At 46.6% G+C, this 25,413-nt stretch overlaps 1 protein-coding gene across 1 annotated transcript in view; it reads left to right on the top strand.

Moving 5' to 3' along the window:
• Nucleotides 1-15,997: 15,997 nt before the first annotated feature.
• Nucleotides 15,998-25,413, top strand: part of CNTNAP1 (contactin associated protein 1) — a 217,797-nt gene continuing 208,381 nt past the window's right edge. Inside the window, exon 1 of the mRNA XM_069751911.1 lies at nucleotides 15,998-16,236. Within this exon, the coding sequence (XP_069608012.1) occupies nucleotides 16,173-16,236 (64 nt within the window). The 5' untranslated portion in view covers nucleotides 15,998-16,172. The remainder of the gene's footprint in view (nucleotides 16,237-25,413) is intronic.

Raw genomic sequence — 25,413 nt, 5'->3', positions numbered from 1 at the left:
ACTCATCCTCGCATCCGCATACACAGGGTTTGAACGCCCACATTGCTAGACTAATCTCTTTAGAGATGATGCCCTACCGGTTAGTTGAAAGTGAAGCTTTCAAAGCCCTGATGGACTACGCTGTACCACGCTACGAGCTACCCAGTCAACACTTCTTATCGAGAAAAGCCATCCCAGCCCTCCACCAGCATGTAAAAGACTGCATCGTCCATGCACTCAGGCAATCTGTGAGTACAAAGGTGCACCTGACAACAGATGCATGGACCAGTAGGCATGGCCAGGGACGTTACATGTCCATCACGGCACACTGGGTTAATGTGGTGGATGCAGGGTCCACAGGGGACAGCAATCTTGGGACAGTTCTGCCTAGTCCACGGTCTAGGAAACAGTCGGCTGTAGGCGTTCACCGCCCCCTCCTCCTCGTCCTCCTGCAGAAGCGAGAGCTCGTCCACAGACCGCAGTCGCACAACCACTCCATCAGCAGCTGCCCATGTTGCACTCGAGGTGTCCCATTATGGGACAGCTAGTGGCAAGCGTCAGCAGGCTGTATTGGCAATGAAGTGTTTGGGCGACAACAGACACACCGCGGAAGTTCTGTCCGAGCTCTTGCAGAAAGAAACTCAGTCATGGCTGGGCATCTTGAGGCAGGCAAGGTAGTGAGTGATAACGGAAGGAATTTTATGGCTGCCATAGCCCTTTCACAACTGAAACACATTCCTTGTCTGGCTTACACCTTAAACCTGGTGGTGCAGTGCTTCCTGAAAAGTTATCCGGGGTTATCCGACCTGCTCCTCAAAGTGCGCAGACTTTGCTCGCATATCCGCCGTTCGCCCTTGCACTCCAGCCGTATGCAGAACCATCAGCGGTCTTTGAACCTTCCACAGCATCGCCTAATCATCGACGTTGCAACAAGGTGAAACTCCACACTGCACATGCTTCAGAGACTGTGTGAACAGAGGCGTGCTGTTATGTATTTGTGGGAGGATACACATACACGGGCAGGCAGTTGGATGGCAGACATGGAGTTGTCAGGTGTGCAGTGGTCGAAGGTACAAGACCTGTGTCAAGTCATTCAGTGTTTTGAGGAATGCACACGACTGGTTAGTGCGGACAACGCCATAATAAGCATGAGCATCCCCCTAATGCGTCTGCTGATGCAAAGTTTGACGCACATAAAGGAGCAGGCGTCTGCAGCTGAGGAAGAGGATAGCCTTGATGACAGTCAGCCATTGTCTGGTCAGGGCAATCTACAGGACGAGGTAGCAGGCGAAGAGGAGGAGGACGAGGAGGATGATGGGGATGAGTATTTTTTGAATGAGGAAGCTTCTCCGGGGTCAATAGAAACTGGTGGCGTTGCAAGGCCGGGTTCAGGTTTTTTGAGGGAAACAAGTGACGTAGATTTGCCTGAAACTGCCCCTCAACCCAGCACAACCGCAGATTTGACAACTGGAACTTTGGCCCACATGGCGGATTATCCCTTACGTATCCTCAAAAGGGACCCACGCATTATTAAAATGATGACCGATGATGATTACTGGTTGGCCTGCCTCCTTGATCCTCGCTATAAAGGCAAATTGCAAAATATCATGCCACATGAGAACCTCGAACAAATATTAGCAACCAAACAAGCAACTCTGGTAGACCGTTTGATTCAGGCATTCCCAGCACACAGTGCCGGTGATGGTTCTCACACGAGCTGCAGGGGGCAACAGGGCAGAGGTGTTAGAGGTGCACAAATCAGAAGTGGTGTTGGACAGAGGGGTTTTCTGACCAGGTTGTGGAGTGATTTCGCAATGACCGCAGACAGAACAGGTACTGCAGCATCAATTCAAAGTGACAGGAGACAACATTTGTCCAGTATGGTTACTAACTATTTTTCATCCCTTATCGATGTTCTCCCTCAACCGTCATTCCCATTTGATTACTGGGCATCCAAAATAGACACCTGGCCTGAATTGGCAGAATATGCATTGCAGGAGCTTGCTTGCCCAGCAGCTAGTGTGCTATCAGAAAGAGTATTCAGTGCTGCTGGTTCAATATTGACCGAAAAAAGGACTCGTCTGGCTACCCAAAATGTTGATGATCTAACCTTCATTAAAATGAACCACTCATGGATTTTGAATTATTTTGCCCCACCTTTCCCGGCTGACACCTAGCTCTCCTATAAAAAGGTCTCGCTGACTGTTCCAATCTCTTAATTTGCAGCAGCTGTTTTTCCAGCATACGACATGTTTACACCTCCCTAAATGGGCTAACTCCCCCCACGGGGCCGTGGTCTCGCCACTTGGCGCAAGCACCCATGAGAGTGCCGTTTGTCTGAAGAGGTGGATGTGCCCGTTTTTGGTCGACGGCACTGCCACTGGGTCCCTCATAGTACAATAAAGTGTCTCTGGCGGTGGTGGAGCGCAACCAACGTCAGACACACCGTTGTAACATGAGGGGCCCTGGGCCTGTACCGCCGGCCACAAGAGAGTTTCCCCCCCAGCTCAAACACTGTTCTACCACTTGCAAAATTATCTCTAACAGCTCCACCAATGTTTAGTCTATGCGCTGACATCCTTCAATGCCTGGCACTGACAATACCAATTTGTTGACATGTATGATGCTAGTTAAAATAGTCAGGGTCAGTGTCCTATATTGACACCAGTAAATACTTAGCGCCAAATTACTATGTCTGAAACTCAGCAGAGAAGCCCACCCCTCTACCTAAGTATGCCACCCTTTTGTTTTTTGGTTTTGTTGTTTTGCGAGACATTAACATCTATTTATTTTTTGGGAGTACTAACTGTGTCAGACACTCCTTCCAATCGTCCTCCGCTGACCACACCAATGCTGCCTGTGTACCCCTGCAAGATAATTTAAACTGCTTTGAGCCTATTTTTTTTTAATTTTAGGCCTACTAAGTCTGTCTGCGGTCCCTCCTTCCATTTGTCCTCCGCTGAGCACACCAATGCTGACCGTGTACCCATGTAACTTTTTTTCATCCTGCAGTGAGCCTACTTTGTGGTGTAAGGCCTACTAGCAGTGTCTGTCTGCGCCACTTAATACAGCTGTCCTCCTCCTTTAAAAAAAAAAAAAAGGCTGATTTTCAGCTTGTCAGAATTATAACACTGCATTGGGGCCACAAGTTTCGTTATGGTCTACAAACTGAGTCTTCCGCTCCAAGGTGTTCTCTCTGTTGCCTCTCCCTCGCTTCTATCTTGAAGCTCTCGTTAAGTAGTTGTTGAAACAACACTGCATTAGGCCTACAAGTTGGGTCTGGGTTGTAGAGACGGTGTCTGCCGCTCCAAGGTGTTCTCCAGGTTGCCTCTCCCTAGCTTCTATCTTGAAGCTCTCGTTAAGTAGTTGTTGAAACAACACTGCATTAGGCCTACAAGTTGGGTCTGGGTTCTAGAAACGGTGTCTGCCGCTCCAAGGTGTTCTCCAGGGTGCCTCTCCCTAGCTTCTATCTTCAAGCTCTTGTTAAGTAGTTGTTGAAACAACACTGCATTTGGCCTACAAGTTGGGTCTGGGTTCTACAAACGGTGTCTTACGCTCCAAGGTGTTCTCCAGGTTGCCTTTCCCTAGCTTCTATCTTCAGGCTCTCGTTAAATTGTTTTTAATATAACACTGCATTTGGCCTACTTGTTTTGTTGGCCCTACTAACGGTGTCTGCCGCTCCTTGATGTTCTCCTACACTGAACAAACCAGTGCCACCTGTTTACTTCTGTTACCAATTTTGAACTGCATTTAGCCTACTTACTGATTTGGGCCTCCTCACTGTGTCAGCCTCTCATTACAGTTGTACTCCACTGAACAAAGCAATGCCCCCTGGTTAGTCCTGTTACCAATTTTGAACTGCATTTAGCCCACTTTATTATTTGGGCCTATATCTGTGTTTCCTCCTCATCCTGCCCATTGCCCAGCCAGTGATAGATGAGTCTGCTGGTACATTGACCCATAACGCTACATTCCCCGTGCACGCTACACAGCAAGAATGTGACCCTGCTGAAAGTCAGGTTCTCCTTCCCGCATACCATACCACCTTACATGGGGACAAAGAGGAAGGTGCAGATGAAAGTGCAGGTTCCTTCATCAGGTGGGGGGGGAATACTCGTTGGCGACGTCAGTGGCACAGGGCCCCTCATAGTATGCAAAAGTGTCGCTGCCGGTGGGAGGTGCCCCCGCCGTGCAAACACACCGCCGTACTTTGAGGGGCCCTGTGCCAGTGCCAATGCCAACGAGTGGGCCCCCCCTGCTTGTTCAGGATCACAGCACTTGCAAAGTTTAAATACTTACCTCTCCCTGCTCCACTGCCATGACGTGGTCCAGATTTCCTGGGCCCACTAAATACTTGAACCAGCCCTACCCCCCACAACTTTAGCCAAATGACCCTTAATTTCCAATGCCTTGCTATTATTATAAGGTAAATTAAGATTGACAAGCTTCAGTAACAAGAATGGATGTTTTTGCCATTAAAATGGGCACTTTAGGTGTTTTCCTGGCATCCACTCACTGCCGACTATGCTCCCCCATTGACTTGCATTGGGTTTCGTGTTTCGGTCGATCCCCGACTTTTCGCGATAATCGGCCGATTCCACTCGACTCGACTTTTGAGATAGTCGGGTTTTGCGAAACCCAACTCGACCCTAAAAAACTAAAAGTCGCTCAACCCTAGTGGTCAGTTCTTTTTGGTGTTTTTTCAATTTCTGACTATACACTATCTATAGTCCTTTTCACTAGAGTAGCAGATATAATTATAATTTTATTCTTCCATTATTATTGACGTGTCTTATATTGTCATTATATATGGTATGCTCCTACTAGCAAGTGTTCCTTTTCTTGGTTTATAATTATTTGCTGTGTTTTGCACAGGTTCTCTAAAGGATAATGGACTTTAAAGGGCCACTGTCACCCCCTCCAGCCGTTATAATCTAAATGAGCCACTTTGTGCAGCAGTAATGCTGCATGTGAGGTCAGACGGCCAGAGCTCACTGCGCCTGCACCAGCCAGTACTAAATAGCGCAGGCGCCGGATTTGATGGGAAAACAATGCGGAGGGGGCAGCGCCCGGCGCCCCTGAAGATTTGAGTGATGGCAGTGTGGCGTTTCCAGCAGGGGGGTTAAGACCTGCCTCCCTGTCTAAAGAAAGGTATTTTGGCGAAGTTATAAAATGCTTTAGTTTGGGAATAAATGCACCAAAAACTAAAAGAGCCACCTTGTAAGAATGCAGCATTACTGCTGCACAAGGTGGCTCTTTTAGTTTATAATGGCTGGAGGGGGTGACAGTGGCCCTTTAAGGCCAGTGAACAAACCTGGCTTGGGAGAATCAATCAGGTTTTCAATAATGGATCTAATGTTCATTGCAATAGTCGTCAGAGAAGTGAGTACTTTTTGAAGCGATTGTCCAAAAGAACTAAATTATGGTGGAATAAGACATTTCTTGAAAATTACATTTTGAAGCAAATTATCCCTGAGGACCTTCGTATTAAGGTGCAACCATCCTTCCCAGTGGAAGATGACAATTTTATTAAACTATGGGAGGAGCTATGTAACAATACATCTTAAAGGTTTATGGAATTACTGACTGAATTAAACAGCAAAACCACTGAGATGTTAGATGGACAACTCGATGAACTATACAATCAAATTAAATTGGAATCATCCATGGAAAATATGCAAACTATGAATAGTCAGATCGAAAAACATGTGGAAATATTGGTTAAAAAAATATAAGAAGCTCAGACTCATAAATACAATCGCGATTTCAGAGACTTCCAGCTCAACAATGTTTATCCCTGGAGGAAAGTTACACAACAAAATAGGCAGACATATCGCACTCCATCAGTCTCTTCTGCAAGTGATACCTCTATGAATTCGTCCTTTTCTATGACAACTCGATTTGGGGCCAGACCCAGAAGAAATCATAATCAAAGGCACCTCCCTTATAAAACAAATTTTGATGGTTCACCAGAGAGAAGCAGGCGTGATTTAAAGGTAATCAACCTTAGCACGCATGCTCTCTCTGATACTGATTTACAAGTCCTATCCAAAGGACTTTCTTTTTCTCTTCAATCTAACTTTCATCTTTTTACTGCTATTAAAGATTTACATATTTTTGCACATACATTAATATTTAAGAAACATTTTCATGATCAAACTATTCATAATATGTTTCCAACAGAAACGGAACAGGAGGCCTTGAAACTTTTGGAAGAATTGGCCATTGAACATGAAACCCCTGAAAGTGGTAAGATTCCCATATCAATACGTCCTAAATCAAAAAAATTCCCGTCTCTATCTGCATGTCCCAATGTAGATTTGTTTGTACAAATAGTATCTAAAGATTTTGAAAATATCCCCAGAAAAATCAATCTTTTAACACAAGCGACAGATGAGCAAATAATTTCAAAGGAGTTATCATCGGCATTACGGGTATCAGAACTGGTTATACCAACACTATACCTTTTGCCTAAGATCCATAAAAATAAAGAAATCCCTCCTGGTAGACCCATTGTGTCAGGATCAGGAAACTATTTGGAACAGGTCAATAAATCTATTGGTGCTAAATTGCAACCACTTGTGGAATGCTTACCATCTCATGTAAAAGATACAGCTGACATCTTAAAGAAAATTGACAGACTACATATTGGTGCTGATGTTCTTCTTGCTACCTTTGATGTAGAATCATTATACACTAATATACGTCACATGGATGGTATACGAGCTTCCAAATTTTTCTTAGAAACAGCCAACATCCCCATGATTATGACAGAATTCATTACACAATTATTAGAGTTTTCTCTAAGTCATAATTTTTTTACATTTCATGACGTCCTGAGCCCCAACGGAGTACTTCTCCAGACATCCAGTCCAGAACAGGTTTGTGTTTTTGCAGCCATGGCAGACCTAGAAGTAGAGGATAAGAGAGACTAGACAGCACATGAAGAGAAATCTTCTCCGAATGCAGCATCCCCACCTGAAGCTCCACGGGCTTCATGATGAACTGGATGGTCTTGGAAAGAGGCTTTCCATCCACTGAAGAAATCGCCAACACATCTGGAAGATGTAGGACCGAATCTTATTCTGCTCGACCACAGCCTGTTGAACAAAGTTACCCACTGACCCAGAGTCCAGGTGGGCCAAATCAACAAAAGAACCATTGCCGAAGAAGACAGATACAGTCAGGGTCAACGATGCAGAGGTAATTGACACTGAGATCTGAGGAGAGACAAGGGAGATGGTCCAGCTGCTACTCCAGGACTGACCTTGGGTGGATGGCAGCTGACCCCTAGGAAAGGGTAACTGGGATGTTCCTGGGAAATGTCCAACAGATGCAGACAGGCAGAGAAAATGACAGGAACCGCAGGTGTAGACAGGACAGGCTGACTGAGAGACGAGGTCAGGCGGGTGCAGCAGGCTTGGCTGCTGGTGAGGTGAGCACTGGCGGGTACGACTGGCTCAGCTGCCTTTGAAGTTTGCACTGGCGGGTGCAACTGATTTGGCTGCCTTTGAGGTGAGCACTGGCAGATGCGTTAGTTCGGCTGCCATTGAGGTGAGCACTCACGGGTGCAACTGGTTCGGCTGCCTTTGAGGTGAGAACTGGTTGGTGCGGCTGGCTCGGCTGCTGTTGAGATGAGCACTGTGGGGTGCAGCAGACTAAATGCAAACACTAGGACCTGAGAACTGACAAGAGTGTTAGGAACAAACTCACAACATTGCATAAGCACCTCCATGTTGGAGGAAGCACTTTAAATAGTAAGTGACCTTAAGCTATTGGCTGGGGACACTTTAGAGGAACGCACATGGCCCCTTTAAGAAAGAGGAAGTGTACGTGCACACCCTAAGTACAGTTCCTGGAGACCTGCTAGGAGTGCATGCACCCCAGGCAGCAGCAGACCCGGAAGGAGCAGTACGGGAGCCTCGGCAGTGAGTACGCTGATTTCCCTGCAGGGAGAGAGGGACTGCAGGCTGAAATACGAGTGCTACAGGTTAGTTATCTTCCTCTGATTTAATTAGATATTCTTTACTTGTAAAATCACCTAACCAACAATTGAAGTATATACGAACTGGTAGTAAGACTTAATATGTTAATGGAAGCAGAAGTCAAGGGATTCAAAGAACCTGGTAACCTTAACAAAGCCTTGAGTAGGGTTCCTAGTGGCAATGGTCCAGCAACTGCTTAAAATATTACATAACATCAAACCCAATATTGTTGACATTTTCCATTAAAGTAAGAACCCCCTGAGGCCAAGATCTGGACCGTAAGAAATCCTTCTGGTGTCAATGATCGCCTAATGGTTCAAAATATCTACTAGTACCCAACTCAAATCTGTTGTGTAGTTTGAGCATCCCAGAATGCCAAAGGGGTTCCAGAAACCAGAAAAAATATTTCGTTCTTTATTAGAATCCAACTGTAACAATCTATTTTTGTGTGTGTCACTTAGGATGTAATGGTAAGTCCTCCTAAGAAATTTATTTAAGCCGAAACGGACAACTGCAGTTCGAGATTTCCATCTTAGAGTATTTCTGGTTACCGCATCCAAGCCAAGTCCTAAGAGCTGATACAACTGGAACAGGCAAAAAAAGAGATCTAAGCTATTCAAAATAAAGAAGAGTCACGAATCACGATCAAACATTCATTTAGGGATGATAGAATTTATCTTCTTCTCTATAATGCCATCAATTCTGCAACTTAAGTGGATGATAATAATACAATCCAACCATGAAGATTATTAGTTGAAAACAGTTAAATGCAAAATAGATTAGTTTTCAAGCAAAGAGACTAAAGGTACCTTCACACTGAGCAACTTTACAACGAGAACGACAACAATCCGTGACGTTGCAGCGTCCTGGATAGCGATCTTGTGTTTGACACGCAGCAGCGATCTGGATCCCGCTGTGATATCGCTGGTCGGAGCTAGAAGTCCAGAACTTTATTTGGTCGTCAGGTCGGCGTGTATCGTCGTGTTTGACATCAAAAGCAACGATGCCAGCAATGTTTTACATGGAGCTAACAATCAGCTACAACGATAAGTGAGTCGCCGTTACGTCACAGGATCGCTCCTGCATCGTTCTAGAGCTGCTGTGTTTGACGTCTCTACAGCGACCTAAGTAGCGACGCTGCAGCGATCGGCTCGTTGTCTATATCGCTGCAGCGGCGCTGAGTGTGACGGTACCTTTAGAAAACCAAGTGATAACCATCACCTCTGATAGGTCTTCCCCCCTCTCCATGAGGAAGCGACTGAGTCAGAAAGAGATATCGACCTCATATGGCTTTGGTCAAAGCTTGAATGGTCTTAAGCCAAGGTAATAGAACCCTGTTCCCTTAGCCATGTACCTTATGGACATATCCTGTTCTTAAGTAATAATCCGCAGCTGAGGTTGTGCGCTCAAGAGCCGCCAACCTACCCTCCAGCTGCTGGATGTACCGCAAGGATTGCTGTTTGACCGTCATCACTAGCCAGACCCTGGCACTAGTGTAATGTTAGGGCTAGTAAAACGCACCAAATAATTAGAATGGTAGAGTAAGGTGCGCTCGCAGCCCGGGGTCCACCGTGCAGAGATGGAACCTGCTGCTAAGTAATGACGGACTATATGGCGGTACAATATGTATTCACACACGGGTTAACTTCACCCAGTATGAAGAAAGCGAAACCCTGTTGCGTCACAGGGCCGCGGTACCGCACAAAGAGCGCAAGCAAGGAGTCACAGAACTCTACCCCTAGACTCGGGATTAGAGTACAACTAGACCACTTGCGCTCGACACCGCAACTGGGGTGTCAGCGTAACCAAAATAATAATTTAAATGCACGGGAGTGCGTGCAGTGCCGCTCTGGCGGACGCCACTAACCACCAAGGCTTGGGTAAGGAAAGCGCTGTGAAAGCGCACGGCGCCGCACTGGCGGTCACAGCAATCCGACGCTGTATTGTGTGTCACGTGCTGATAGCTAAGTCGGGCGCTAGATAGCAATCATCCACCTTACGCGAGCAGTCATACACAAGGGAGGGGATAATTAATGAACTACTTTCACACATCAACACACACACGTTTACAAGTGTACACTAGCGCATGGCCATGCGGAACCTTTTATAGCTGCAGCATGTATAGGACCTTCCCAGGAGGACCAGTGGGATGCTGCCACAGAAGTTGAGCACCATCAGGACCTTCCTGGAGGACCAATGGGAATTGCTGCAGTATCTGAGCATGTGACCCTCGATCTCCAACGAGAGATCTTGCCCTGGGCATGCTCGGAAGGGGAAAAGCAGGACTTAGTCCCAAAAGCGTCTGCTCGCCGCTGCCCAGCACTGGCTTCAATGGCAGAAGCTGGAAAAGCAGCAGTAACCCTTTGCACAGAGTGAGACTGAGCAAGACGCTGGGACCAACATCTCCGCTGAGCACGCTCCACTGCGGCAGAAGAATGGGAGACCGCAGCGGAGATGGCCCGAGATTCCTCCTGTGCAGAGGCGGGAACTCGACCCCTAACATTGGACATCAGGAATACCGGATAGACATCTGGGACAATGGCGTGCCAGCCCAGGTCTTCAGCTGGGACACTGGCGTGGCAGCCCAGGGCATCAGTTACATGAGGACATCGAACACAGGAAGGACATCAGGGTACATGAGGTCTTCAGGACGCAGGCAGGACATCAGGGTACAGACAGGACATCTGGACCCAGGGTCACCAGCAGACATCAGACAGGAGTCGTTCGGTTCCAGACATCCGACATGACCTACAGACACCACCACAGTCATCAGGCTCCAAGCCCCAGACATCGGTCATCAGGTTCCAGACTGCGGTCGTCATGCTCTGGGCATCGGATCTAGGAAGGAACTCAAGTGGGATGGTGCTAGAACTGCAGAATTGCTGGGCCTGCCAGGAGCTAGCACCGCATGGTAGCCAGAGCACAGAGTAGTAGATGCTCAGCAGAAACACTGGTTACAAGAGACTCAAAGTCACTGGGTGCAAGGCTCCAGATGCAGAGGGATTCCAGGAACATAACACAGCAGACACAGTTCAGACAGGGTCAGGTATAGGACAGGAACAGGATCAAGGATTCGGGCCTGGATATACTGCCTCCAGGACAGGCACTAGAACAGGACAAAATAGGAATCAAGGCAAGGACTTTGGTACCAAAACATAGACAGGAGAAGTGCAGGAGCACAAACACACATAGCAAAGTTCAGGAGCTTTGTGAGTAGCTCAGGGCCTGCTGATAGGGCAGGGGAACTTTATATAGGAGCTGCCCCTCAGCAATTGGCTGGGGACAGAATTTCAATTACACATAAACCCTGATAAAAGCAGGGGAGGTGTGGCCGCACATGCCCTTAGTACAAACCGAAACCACTACAGCACAATCAGTGCAGGAACTGTGGCTTAGGGCACCTGGCAGCTACTGCTAGCCTGAACACACATGGAAAGTCATGCACCAGCTGCAGAGGACCTCACAACCCGCGGACAGCTTCCACAGTGGCAACCAGGGACCGCACATGCGGATGGTCATGCAGCAGAGCAAAGACTTAACCACCCATGCATGACTACTCAGCAGAGCAGGGAACTGAAAAGGCTCCATACAGGTAACAGCCAACAGTATCATAGCACAATTAGGGTGAAAGGAGCAAAGGGTTAAAGCAAACATATGCACTGTCACGCCGAAAACCAGATACAGACAGAACGGCGTGACAACTGTGTTTTACTTGAACAGGGGGTTACTCCACGCAGGGAGAGGAAGGGGTAAATAGCAGTATAGCAGGTGGTATAAACACAAATAATGTGCAGGGTGAGTTAAACAACAACAATAAGTAAAGAAGCAGTTCATTAAGGGTTAACTTATCGGTCCGGCAGCTTCCTGACTGTAGAGTCTTAGGTTCAAACACTGGCGTCAACAAAGTTAGCGCATGATGAGTCCGGTGTTGTCCTGAAGGCGATGATGATCAGGTTTCCGGTGGTGATGGTGGGCCCTTGGCATCTTGGCTGGGGTCCTGGGTCCAGGGTTCATTGTGTGGTATGAAGTATAATCTCCAACTCTGTCGGAGCTTCTCGTAGCTCAACAGATATAAGCAGGTGAGATGAGGCACAGTTCCCGGTTAGTCACCCGGTCCTTCGTAGGCGACACGCAGAAGTTACTCGCCCGGAGCGTTTGGCACCTTCAGCTGGAGGAACCACCGGGCACAAGGCAAGTTTCTCATCACAGTCTCTGTATCTGGTCGCAGGGAGTCTATCGCGCGGGCCTGCGCTGTCACAGTGCTCAGAGGATGGAGCACCAACTGCTCCCTGCTGCACGCTGCTTGTTCCTGCCAGGACTAACTGTTTCTGTGCGTGCTCTAGCCTTTTTAACTTAGTCACGCCCCCTGCTGTCAAGTGCAAAGGTCGGTCCAGGTTTTTAAGCTTTCCCCCAGACAACAGAGGAGAAATCCCCGACAGTTCCGGACCCAGCGCAAGAGAGGTACCCCCAGTTCGGTCCCTCTTCTTACATGGGCACACAGTAGCAGTAGAGCTCGGAAGGAAGGAGTGATGTTTTGGAATGCAGACTTTGAAGGAATGGTCTGGGGGCGTCATGTCTCTTTTGGAGAGTCCCTGATGTGCCTAAACAGTGAAAACCCCCACAAGTGACCCCATTTTGAAAACTACACCCCTCAAGGATTTTATCCAGTGGTACAGTGAGCATTTTGAACCCACAGGTACTACACAGAATTTGATAACATTAGGTAGGCATATTGAAAATGTTCATTGTTTTTCATGAAAATGTTGTTTTAGCCCTACATTTGTAATTTTCACAATGGACAATGGATAAAAGGAGAAAATGGATCCCATAATATGTTGCACAATTTGTCCCGAATGCGACTATACCCCACATGTGGTCAAAAACTTCTGCTTGGGCACACGGCAAGGCTAGGAAAGGAAAAAGCGTTATTTGCCTGGGATAGATTGTGAAAACAGCAGAAACCCCCCCACGAGTACCCAATTTTGGAAAATAGATCCCTCAAGCAATTCATCTAGGTGTTTAGTGAGTATTTTGAATTAATGATGAGCGAGTTTACTCGTTGCTCAGGTTTTCCCGACCACGCTCGGGTGACCTCTGAGTATTTATGACTGCTCGGATATTTAGTTTTCATCGAGGCAGCTGAATGATTTACAGCTACTAGCCTGCTTGATTACATGTGGGGATTCCCTAGCAACCAGGCAACCCCCACATGTACTTAGCCTGGCTACTAGCTGTAAATCATTCATATGCCGCGATGACAACTAAATCTCCGAGCAGTCATAAATACTCGGGAGGAAACCCGAGCGTGCTCGGGAAAACCCGAGCAACAAGTATACTCGCTCATCACTATTTTGAATCCATAGATGCCTCACAGAAGTTTATGACATTGAGACATGGAAATATGAGATTTTAGTGGTAAAAATTTAATTTTTGTATTTGCTGCAAATTTGTCAGGTACATAAGGGTTAATAGATGAAACTACACCCCACAATTACTTGCGCAATTTCTCTCGAGCACGGTGCTGCCCCATCTGTTGTCAGGAATTACTGTTAGGCCACACATCATGGCTGAAAAGGAAGGAGTGCTTCTTGGCTTTTGGAGTAAAGATTAAGCTAGAATAGTTTGCGGGCGACATTTGCGGAGCCCCGAAGGTGCCAGAATAGCAGAAAAAAAAACTAAAGTGACCCCATTTTAGAAACTGCACCTCTCAATGAATTAATCTACGGCTGCAATGACCATTTTGTAATATTCACGCCGTGGTTTATTCTGGAGAATTGCAAATCTGCCAGTCTAGTACGCATACATTGTGCCCCCATATAGTGCAGCACTGCATTGTGCCCAGCTTGTGCTTCTGGCGATACGCACCTGTAAATTAAGTGCCTTCTTTTCATTACAATAATGCCAAACATGTGGCCTCTTACTGTGATTTAGGCACAGTGGGGCTCAGGAGTGGGGCATTTGGATTTGGGAGAGCAGAATTCACTGGATTTTATTTGAGGGGGTGGGAGCCATGTCGCTTTTCCAGTCTTTGTTCTACCAGTAACCTGGGAATCCCCTATAGTTCCAGTGAGAGATGACGTACCTGAGTAGGGGCTGGTTTTGTGAGGGATAAATTAAGGTTTTTATTGATAACATTTTGGGGTACATAATATTATTTGATTGCTTCCAGTATAAGGCTGAGAGCACATTATTGTGTTCTATGCTAAGCACTTACGTGGGCGTTTCCGTATAAATCCCACAAAAATGAGATTTAGATGAAACACCATAGGGAACCACCGACCATGAGGCAGATGGAGACACTTCGTACTCCATCTGGCGTCTGCTCGGGCGGTCTCCATCTTTTTAAGTGTGCACAGATCTGTGGTCACCCACACTTGTGCGCCTAAAATGATGGGACACCACTGGAACAGAGACCAGTCCAAAGTGACTCTATGTGCCTCATAAGTTAGTGGTTCTGTCGGGGGTTTGTCTGAATCTCGGTTTTGGGGAATTTACACGTAAACCCCGACGTAAGCAATCAGCGGAGAGCTCAGGATACATGTGAGCCGAGCCTTATTCCGATTTTAGGGAGCTAGAATGAACAAATAGACAGCAGTACAAGAATAAATCTTATTTTTATTTTTGCACTGTTCACCATGGGGTATAAGTGATGAGGCAGATTTATTGTTCGAGTCGGTGTGATTACAGAGATACCAGATTTATATAGGGATTTTTTTTAGATTTTGGTGGTATCACTCAATAAAAATGCTTTTTTTCTAAATAAAAAGTGGGGTATTTTGTTGCCATATTCTAAGAGCTGTAACTTTTTTGTTTTTTAGCAAACAAAGCTGTATGAGGGCTTATTTTTTTGCGGGACGAGTTGCAGATTTTTTTGGTACCAGGTTTGGGGTACATAATACTTCTTGATCACTTTTTATTCAATTTTTTCAGACACAAAATGAACAAAAGCCAGCAATTCAGTTATTGTTTTTATTTTATTTTTTTGCGCTGTTCGCGTACGGTAAACGTGATAAGACCGATCTGTTTGTTGGGTCGGTATGATTACTGTGATACCAGATTTATGTAGTCTTTTATGGTTTGCTATTTTTACAGGCTAAAAACATTATTTTAGCAAAATGAATTTGTTTTTGCATCGCCCTATTCTGAGAGCCGTAACTTTTATATTTTTTTTGCTGAATGAGCCATATTAGTGCTTGTATTTTGCGGGTCGGTTTGGCGTTTTCATTTACATCATTTTTTTTTTACATATGACTTTTTTGATTGCTTTTTATTCACTTTTTTGTGAGACACTATGATGAAACAGTGACAATTTTTTTTGACGGGGTTCTCTAAACGGGATAAAAAAGTTGCCAGTTTTGTCGTTACATCTTATTGCTGGATCTCACAGGCTACCCTACCCTGAGATCATCACATGACCTCAGGGTACCATGGTAACCATCGGGACCCGCGATTCTTATCCTATTGTTACTAAGGGGGGTCTTGTGACCCCGCTTAAAACAACTGAAATATCGTAGACGCGATTGACAGCGGTATTTAAGGGGCTAATTGGCCTCGATTGGGCGCAAAACTGGTCAGGTCTGATACTGCAGGGGGTCAGCTGTCATATACTGCTGACACCTGTGGGAATTGCCGCGCTATTCTCTTATTCCTCAGCGCTGTAAAAAAAAGCAGCGCTTAGGAATAAGTACCCTTAATGACTGCCATTAAAAGCCGTATCGGCGGTCGCTAAGGGGTTAAAATCTTCCACACAGAACCATGTTTTTAAATTGTAATAGTTAATCTAATTTTGTCATAATTGGCTCGTCATTAAGGGGTTAAGCTTGACGTGCAAATAAATAATTTGAGGAAGAAAAACTGCAGAAAAATGTCAGTAAAAGCACATGTAAAATCAGAGGCTTTTTTACCAATTTGTATTTTTTTAACAGCTAAAAAGGTACTGTGTGAAGATAAATTGCCCATGACAAAGATGTCTTCCTTCTGGCTTCATTGGAAGGCAGTCATGTGACCCTCTCCCAGCCCTGCTAGGATGCTCTGTGTCACAGTGTGGGAACCATAGACTAAGCACACTTAGCTCTGCGCTGCCACTATGCTTCAGTACAGAGGAAGCTGATCCTCCCTCCTGTATCCCAGATTAATGCATCTTTAGAAGCCTCTGGACCAGCTCATGTCTAAAGCTGCAAGCTTCTAAATTGCCAGAGGGGGAAAACAATGTATCCCTTATTATTGCTGACATGGGCTGCTGCACTACAGGGAGGACACCTAACCCTGGCAGGTAAGTGGCAGATATAGCATTTACATCCTAAGACTTAAATAGATGATGTTGGTTATTTCAAGGAGCGAGCTGGCTTCCTAAAGTTGTGACCTGCAATGCAGTGCTGGGAGCACATGTTGGCACCAAACTCTGCATTGCAGCACTCCTTATCCCATACCCCAGCCTTCCTTGCTCATGCCTTACTGACACCCTCTCCTTATCCCATACCCCAGCCTTACTGACACCCTCTCCTTATCCCATACCCCAGGCTTACTGACACCCTCTCCTTATCCCATACCCCAGGCTTACTGACACCCTCTCCTTATCCCATACCCCAGCCTTACTGACACCCTCTCCTTATCCCATACCCCAGCCTTACTGACACCCTCTCCTTATCCCATACCCCAGCCTTACTGACACCCTCTCCTTATCCCATACCCCAGCCTTACTGACACCCTCTCCTTATCCCATACCCCAGGCTTACTGACACCCTCTCCTTATCCCATACCCCAGGCTTACTGACACCCTCTCCTTATCCCATACCCCAGCCTTACTGACACCCTCTCCTTATCCCATACCCCAGCCTTACTGACACCCTCTCCTTATCCCATACCCCAGCCTTACTGACACCCTCTCCTTATCCCATACCCCAGCCTTACTGACACCCTCTCCTTATCCCATACCCCAGGCTTACTGACACCCTCTCCTTATCCCATACCCCAGGCTTACTGACACCCTCTCCTTATCCCATACCCCAGCCTTACTGACACCCTCTCCTTATCCCATACCCCAGCCTTACTGACACCCTCTCCTTATCCCATACCCCAGCCTTACTGACACCCTCTCCTTATCCCATACCCCAGCCTTACTGACACCCTCTCCTTATCCCATACCCCAGGCTTACTGACACCCTCTCCTTATCCCATACCCCAGCCTTACTGACACCCTCTCCTTATCCCATACCCCAGCCTTACTGACACCCTCTCCTTATCCCATACCCCAGCCTTACTGACACCCTCTCCTTATCCCATACCCCAGCCTTACTGACACCCTCTCCTTATCCCATACCCCAGGCTTACTGACACCCTCTCCTTATCCCATACCCCAGCCTTACTGACACCCTCTCCTTATCCCATACCCCAGGCTTACTGACACCCTCTCCTTATCCCATACCCCAGCCTTACTGACACCCTCTCCTTATCCCATACCCCAGCCTTACTGACACCCTCTCCTTATCCCATACCCCAGCCTTACTGACACCCTCTCCTTATCCCATACCCCAGCCTTACTGACACCCTCTCCTTATCCCATACCCCAGGCTTACTGACACCCTCTCCTTATCCCATACCCCAGCCTTACTGACACCCTCTCCTTATCCCATACCCCAGGCTTACTGACACCCTCTCCTTATCCCATACCCCAGGCTTACTGACACCCTCTCCTTATCCCATACCCCAGCCTTACTGACACCCTCTCCTTATCCCATACCCCAGCCTTACTGACACCCTCTCCTTATCCCATACCCCAGCCTTACTGACACCCTCTCCTTATCCCATACCCCAGCCTTACTGACACCCTCTCCTTATCCCATACCCCAGGCTTACTGACACCCTCTCCTTATCCCATACCCCAGCCTTACTGACACCCTCTCCTTATCCCATACCCCAGGCTTACTGACACCCTCTCCTTATCCCATACCCCAGCCTTACTGACACCCTCTCCTTATCCCATACCCCAGCCTTACTGACACCCTCTCCTTATCCCATACCCCAGCCTTACTGACACCCTCTCCTTATCCCATACCCCAGCCTTACTGACACCCTCTCCTTATCCCATACCCCAGCCTTACTGATACCCTCTCCTTATCCCATACCCCAGCCTTACTGACACCCTCTCCTTATCCCATACCCCAGCCTTCCTTGCTCATGCCTTACTGACACCCTCTCCTTATCCCATACCCCAGCCTTACTGACACCCTCTCCTTATCCCATACCCCAGGCTTACTGACACCCTCTCCTTATCCCATACCCCAGCCTTACTGACACCCTCTCCTTATCCCATACCCCAGCCTTACTGACACCCTCTCCTTATCCCATACCCCAGCCTTACTGACACCCTCTCCTTATCCCATACCCCAGCCTTACTGACACCCTCTCCTTATCCCATACCCCAGCCTTACTGACACCCTCTCCTTATCCCATACCCCAGCCTTACTGACACCCTCTCCTTATCCCATACCCCAGCCTTCCTTGCTCATGCCTTACTGACACCCTCTCCTTATCCCATACCCCAGCCTTACTGACACCCTCTCCTTATCCCATACCCCAGGCTTACTGACACCCTCTCCTTATCCCATACCCCAGCCTTACTGACACCCTCTCCTTATCCCATACCCCAGCCTTACTGACACCCTCTCCTTATCCCATACCCCAGCCTTACTGACACCCTCTCCTTATCCCATACCCCAGCCTTACTGACACCCTCTCCTTATCCCATACCCCAGCCTTACTGACACCCTCTCCTTATCCCATACCCCAGCCTTACTGACACCCTCTCCTTATCCCATACCCCAGCCTTCCTTGCTCATGCCTTACTGACACCCTTATAAGAAGCGTGCAGGCTGTCCGTCATTCACCATCTGGCCAAATATTGACTCTTTATTGTCTTCTTTACCCTTATACACAAGAACAGAAAAAAAGGATTTTGGGGATGTCCTTCTAGAATGGCTTTTGGGGGTTTCCTACTGCTGTGCTTTTAGCTAGATCTGCAGTCCTTGCTTTTTTTCCTGTGGGTGTTTTTTTGGGTCCTGTCCAAGAATCTGAGTATTCACATAATAGTATGTATCTAAAGACGTCTATGAAAAAAAAATGACATTGCTAAGCAACCAGAACGGTTCTAATCGCAGTTATCAGTGCAAGTAATTAATGTTAGCTGTGCTAAATATTACCTTTAGGCGGCTGATTTACATTTTAATTTTTTTTATTTCAAGGAAGATTAACCCCTTAAGTTTTCAAATGTTTGCAAACAGATGCTTTCAGAGACACTGGAGTCAGGAAAAGGGTAAAGGACTGTAATGCAGAACTTTATTCCATATGACCTTACTGCAGTATCGTCACCACCCTGCCCTGCACATTCGCAGCCCACTGTGACCATCTCACCTGCATTCATTGCCTTTGGGTCTAACCTTGTCTTTGTGTTCAGAAGGAAGAGTCAGGTCGTCATTCACTCGGTGAAGGACACAGTTTGTGTGTCACGTAAATTGGGGCTGTTTGATGGAAGACTTGGATGAATCTTGCTAATTCTGTATCGAAGGGAAACTATCGATTTCTTCTGTTCATGGTTTAGTACATGTAGCTGAAATGGCAATTATAGATATGATGTTTGTTATGTCTTCCTTTTCATTATCCATTTATAAATAATGTACCCAAAAGATGGGGGTTAAATATGACTTGTCAATTCAGGGAACACAGTCAGAAACTCTTCTTTTTCTGTGGTTGAGAAATAGCTAGGGAAGTAGGCAAGGTTAAAGAGGTTGTCCCCTTTCAGAAAATCTCACTCCATGGGAGAAGTTTGTTGTAAAAAAATGGGCTCACTTTGCTTTACTCATAGTCCCCGGTCCACCATTGAGTTCCTGCCGCTGTTCCTGATGTCACTTATTGGTTGCAGTGTTAACGTCACGTTGACAGCGCTGCAGGCAATTAGCGAGTTCAGCGGCTCTGAGTGGCATGTTCCATCTACACAGGCAGGGCCACTGAGCTCACTGATTGGCTACAGCGCTGCTCAGCGGTGGACCGAGGATGGTGATTATAGCGCAGTTTGTTTTTTCTAACAAGCTCCACCAAGGCACTAGAAGCAGAAAGAGAAAATTAATTTTTGGAAATTGGATATGCCAAGAAACCAACCTCTACCACTCTATACCTCAAAAATTTCCTATATTGTGGGGTGTAGTTTGGTCCAATGTATGCACGTGTAAGGGTATGGTCACACTATCAGTATTTGGTCAGTATTTTACCTCAGTATGTGTAAGCCAAAACCAGGAGTGGGTGATAAATGCAGAAGTGGTGCATATATTTCTATTATACTTTTCCTCTATTTGTTCCACTCCTGGTTTTGGCTTACACATACTGAGGTAAAATACTGACCAAATGCCGAATGTGTGACCATGACCTAAGGCGGTGGCTGAAGATTAGGTGCTATGCCCACATCACCTGCAGCCCTGCTCCATGCAAAATATCAGTTCCCAAGTGTCCATAAGGAGAGTATTGTTATTCACCAAACTACCGTAGAAGACGTAGTGATATCACCTCGCTTACGCTGCTCTGCTGCTAGAGAGCCTTCAAGGGTGGAGCTGCAGTACTGAAGCTAAGGGTGTGCTTTCGAGGACTGAGTTCTGTTCATCACAATCACGGACTGATGTTATACATTTATCAGTGCTTGTTTAATGCCCCTTTACATACAGTGATCAAAACTGTATGGAGACCAAACAATTACCATCTGATCTGATATCTTACAATATGATCCTTTGGTCCCTATACAGTTTGTATATTGTCAGAAACACATTCCTTGTCTACAAAATTTAATTCCAGCAATGAACATTTTTAGACCCGCAACAATCGCATTTTTCTTATTCCTCAGCTGATTGCTGCCATGATTACACAGGCCCATGATCGATATCATGATTACACAGGCCCATGATCGCTGCCATGATTACACAGGCCCATGATCGCTGCCATGATTACACAGGCCCATGATCGATGTCATGATTACACAGGCACATGATCGCTGCCATGATTTCACATGTCCATGATCGTTGCCATGAATACACAGGCCCATGATCGCTGCCATGAATACACAGGCCCATGATCGCTACCATGATTGCACAGGCCCATGATCGCTGCCATGATTACACGGGCCCATGATCGCTGCCATGATTACACAGGCCCATGATCAATGTCATGATTACACAGGCCCATGATCAATGCAATGATTACACAGGCCCATGATCGCTGCCATGATTACACAGGCCCATGATCAATGTCATGATTACACAGGCCCATGATCGATATAATGATTACACAGGCCCATGATCGCTGCCATAATTGCACAGGCCCATGATCGCTGCCATGATTACACAGGCCCACCATGATCGATGTCATGATTACACAGGCCCATGATCGATGTAATGATTACACAGACCCATGATCGCTGCCATGATTACACATGTCCATGATCCCTGCTATGATTACACAGGCCCATGATCGCTACCATGATTACACAGGCCCATGATCGATGTCATGATTACACAGGCCCATGATCGATGTAATGATTACACAGACCCATGATCGCTGCCATGATTACACATGTCCATGATCCCTGCTATGATTACACAGGCCCATGATCGCTACCATGATTACACAGGCCCATGATCGATGTCATGATTACACAGGACCATGATCGATGTAATGATTACACAGACCCATGATCGCTGCCATGATTACACATGTCCATGATCCCTGCTATGATTACACAGGCCCATGATCGCTACCATGATTACACAGGCCCATGATCGATGTCATGATTACACAGGCCCATGATCGATGCAATGATTACACAGGCCCATGATCGATGTAATGATTACACAGGCCCAAGATCGCTGCCATGATTGCACAGGCCCATGATCCCTGATATGATTACACAGGCCCATGATCGCTGCCATGATTACACAGGCCCATGATCAATGTAATGATTACACAGACCCATGATCGCTGCCATGATTACACATGTCCATTATCGTTGCCATGAATACACAGGCCCATGATCGCTGACATGATTGCACAGGCCCATGATCCCTGCCATGATGACACAGGCCCATGATCCCTGGCATGATTACACAGGCCCATGATCGCTGCCATGATTACACAGGCCCATGATCAATGTCATGATTACACAGGCCCATGATCGATATAATGATTACAGAGGCCCATGATCGCTGCCATGATTGCACCGGCCCATGATCGCTGCCATGATTACACATGTTCATGATTTTTCCATGAATACACAGGCCCATGATCGCTGCCATGATTGTACAGGCCCATGATCGCTGCCATGATTACACAGGCCCATGATCAATGCAATGATTACACAGACCCATGATCGCTGCCATGATTACACATGTGCTTGATCCCTGCTATGATTAAAAAGGCCCATGATCGCTACCATGATTACACAGGCCCATGATCGATGTAATGATTACACAGGCCCATGATCGGTGTAATGATTACACAGGCCCATTATCGCTGCCATGATTGCACAGGCCCATGATCCCTGCTATGATTACACAGGCCCATGATCGCTGCATGATTACACAGGCCCATGATCGATGTAATGATTACACATGCACATGATCGCTGCCATGATTACACATGTCCATGATCGTTGCCATGAATACACAGGCCCATGATCGCTGCCATGAATACACAGGCCCATGATCGCTACCATCATGGCACAGGCCCATGATCCCTGCCATGATTATACAGGCCCATGATCGATGTCTTGATTACACAGGCCCATGATCAATGTATTGATTACACAGGCCCATGATCGCTGCCATGATTACACATGTCCATGATCGTTGCCATGAATACACAGGCCCATGAACGCTGCCATGATTACACAGGCCCATGGTCGATCTCACGATTATACAGGCCCCTGATCCCATGAAGCATTATCACAATTATCTACCCACATAAAAAGAGGTCTCAAGACTAAAGTTTTACATTTTGGTTTACAACTCTAATAATTTTGTAACAACCCTAAAAATGTAAATTTCTGTCCTTGTGGAAAAATATTTAGAATTGAGAGTCCTCAGTGGTTGATACCTTTTAGGCTATATTCACACTTTGCGGATTTTGCTGCGGATCCGCAGTGGATTTGACCGCTGCGGATCCGCAGCAGTTTCCCCTGAGTTTACAGTCCAATGTAAACCTATGGGAAACAAAAAACGCAGTGCACATGCTGCGGAAAAAAACGCGCGGAAACGCTGCGGATTACATTCCGCAGCATGTCACTTCTTTTCTGCGGATTTTCACCTGCTCCAATAGAAAAGTGCAGATGAAAATCCGCAGAAGAAAACGCAGTAAAAACCGCGATAAATCCGCAGTAAAAACCGCGACGGGTTTTCACTGCGGATTTTGGAATTCTGCTGCGGAAAAATCCGCAGTGGAATCTGCAAAGTGTGAACATAGCCTTAATGGCTAACTGAAAAGATGGTAACAAATTGCAAGCTTTTGAGACTACTCAGGTCTCTTCAACAGGCATAGACTAAAAGAAATTCTGGAGAATCACATAGTTATGCACAACACATCACAGAAAAAAAAAACATGGATAAGACAGGTGACATGAAGCAGAATTACCGTGAGTGATACACAGTTACGTTCATAAATATTGGATCAGTTCTTAGATAAGGAATGTTTTATTGTCCTCTGATTGGGGTCTGGTTCTGTAGTGATGACCCCACATGGTCTGAGGGGCAAATTCCTTAGTTCCTTAGTTGATGTAAAAACACATAAATCCATGCAACACATTCATTCCTGCACTAAGAATGCAAAGGTCATCATCAGTTTATATTCCCATATTTTTCTGTCTATTTGAGATTTGAAGCTACCTTTTAATACAAGTAATTTAATGTCTATAATGTTATGATTGGGAGACAAAAATGTATTGCCACAGGTAGATCCATTCTTTTTTCTCTTATTTTATGGCGATGAGAGTTCATGCTTGTTCTCAGTTTCTGCCCTGTCTCCCCCTACATACAGACCCCCAGTTGGACATTTAGTACAAATAATTTGGTACACCACATTAGAAGTGACGCAGCTGAAAGTACCTGGTATCTTGTAGCCCTGATGTGAATTGGAATCTTTATCTTGTCTGTGGTCATTATAAATGGACAGGTTTTACATTTTTTCTTATTGCAAGGAAAAGTACCTGCAGCTGTTGGAGAGGACAGGGAGCTTTTGACAATGATGCTTCTTAGATTTGGGGGCTGCCTAAAACACAGTAGTACTGGCTAATGAGTCGCCCGCCCGGGCCGTGGGGTACCCAGTACCGGGTCCGGTGTTCACGGGAATGTTACAGTGGCGACCCGGTCTGTGGCCCTGGGCTCCCATGTAAAAGGGAGATTGAATAAAGTTTATGTTTGTGACGCCACCTGTGGTATTCGGTCAGTGGGGACAGACGCTGCTTTAAGGGGTCCTCTGGGGTGATGTTATGGCAGCTAGATGGTATAACTTCCCACAGGTGAAGTATATCCCCAGGGCTCCCGGCGTGTAGATGGAAGATGGGTTATCGTGCAGTAAAGAATGAGGACACAGGTTTGTAGTCTCTTTACCTGGTTTACTGAAGACTTCAGGCAGCTACAGTCCAGGGCACCAGATCACAGGGCAGGCAGGGTCCGGACAGCTTGGAAGCGAATCCAGAGTTCCCCTTTACCAGGTGGAGTTAAAAGAGTTCCTCTAGTGTGGTGGTGTTGTAGTCCCTCACTGCCTATGGCTTCAGATAAGGTCCTCACAGTTCTTCTCTCTGCCCCCGATGTAGGATAGGACAATACCTGTATGACAGGTAACTCAAGCCTTTTTACAGGAACTCTATCACGCCCCGGGCTCTATGTGTTACTGTGCCTTCAGGTGTATGTGGCGGACAGCTAACTTGCAGTTCAGCTGTCCTGCTGGTCTCTGCTGTAAGTCATAGAGTCCCTTACAACCTTGGTGTTCCGGCTACCGGTTATCTGCGCTTCATAGGGAGGCAGCTCTTTCGCAGCTGGTCTCCCCTGATATCACTCTCCTGTGCTTCCCTCTCCTGCACGCTCACTGAACGATGTTCTTTCCTTCTGTATGTCTCTTTCTCCAGGGGCTGTAGTACTTCATACTACACGGCCCCTTCAGACCTTCTGACACTCTATGTCGGTCTGCTCTCTTCTGTCTCTCTGACAATCTAATCTCTCTTTCTGTTGTGAATTCTTCTTTTGGGCTCCCTCCGGTGGTTGTAGGTGGTAATGCAGTTGTCCCTGGGCTGCAGTCTTGGACAGGTGTATCTGCTGATTGCAATTCTGACTGGGGTATTTAGGTTTGCAGGACTCATTAGTCCTTGTCAGTTGTCAATGTTTCTTGGGAAGTGTTGGATCTTTGTCTGGCTTCTCCTGCT

This window comes from Ranitomeya imitator, chromosome 2, assembly GCF_032444005.1.
Source record: "Ranitomeya imitator isolate aRanImi1 chromosome 2, aRanImi1.pri, whole genome shotgun sequence".
NCBI classification, from domain to species: Eukaryota; Metazoa; Chordata; class Amphibia; order Anura; family Dendrobatidae; genus Ranitomeya; species Ranitomeya imitator.
Note: the sequence above shows the minus strand (reverse complement) of the source record. Positions and strands in the feature narration are given on the sequence as shown.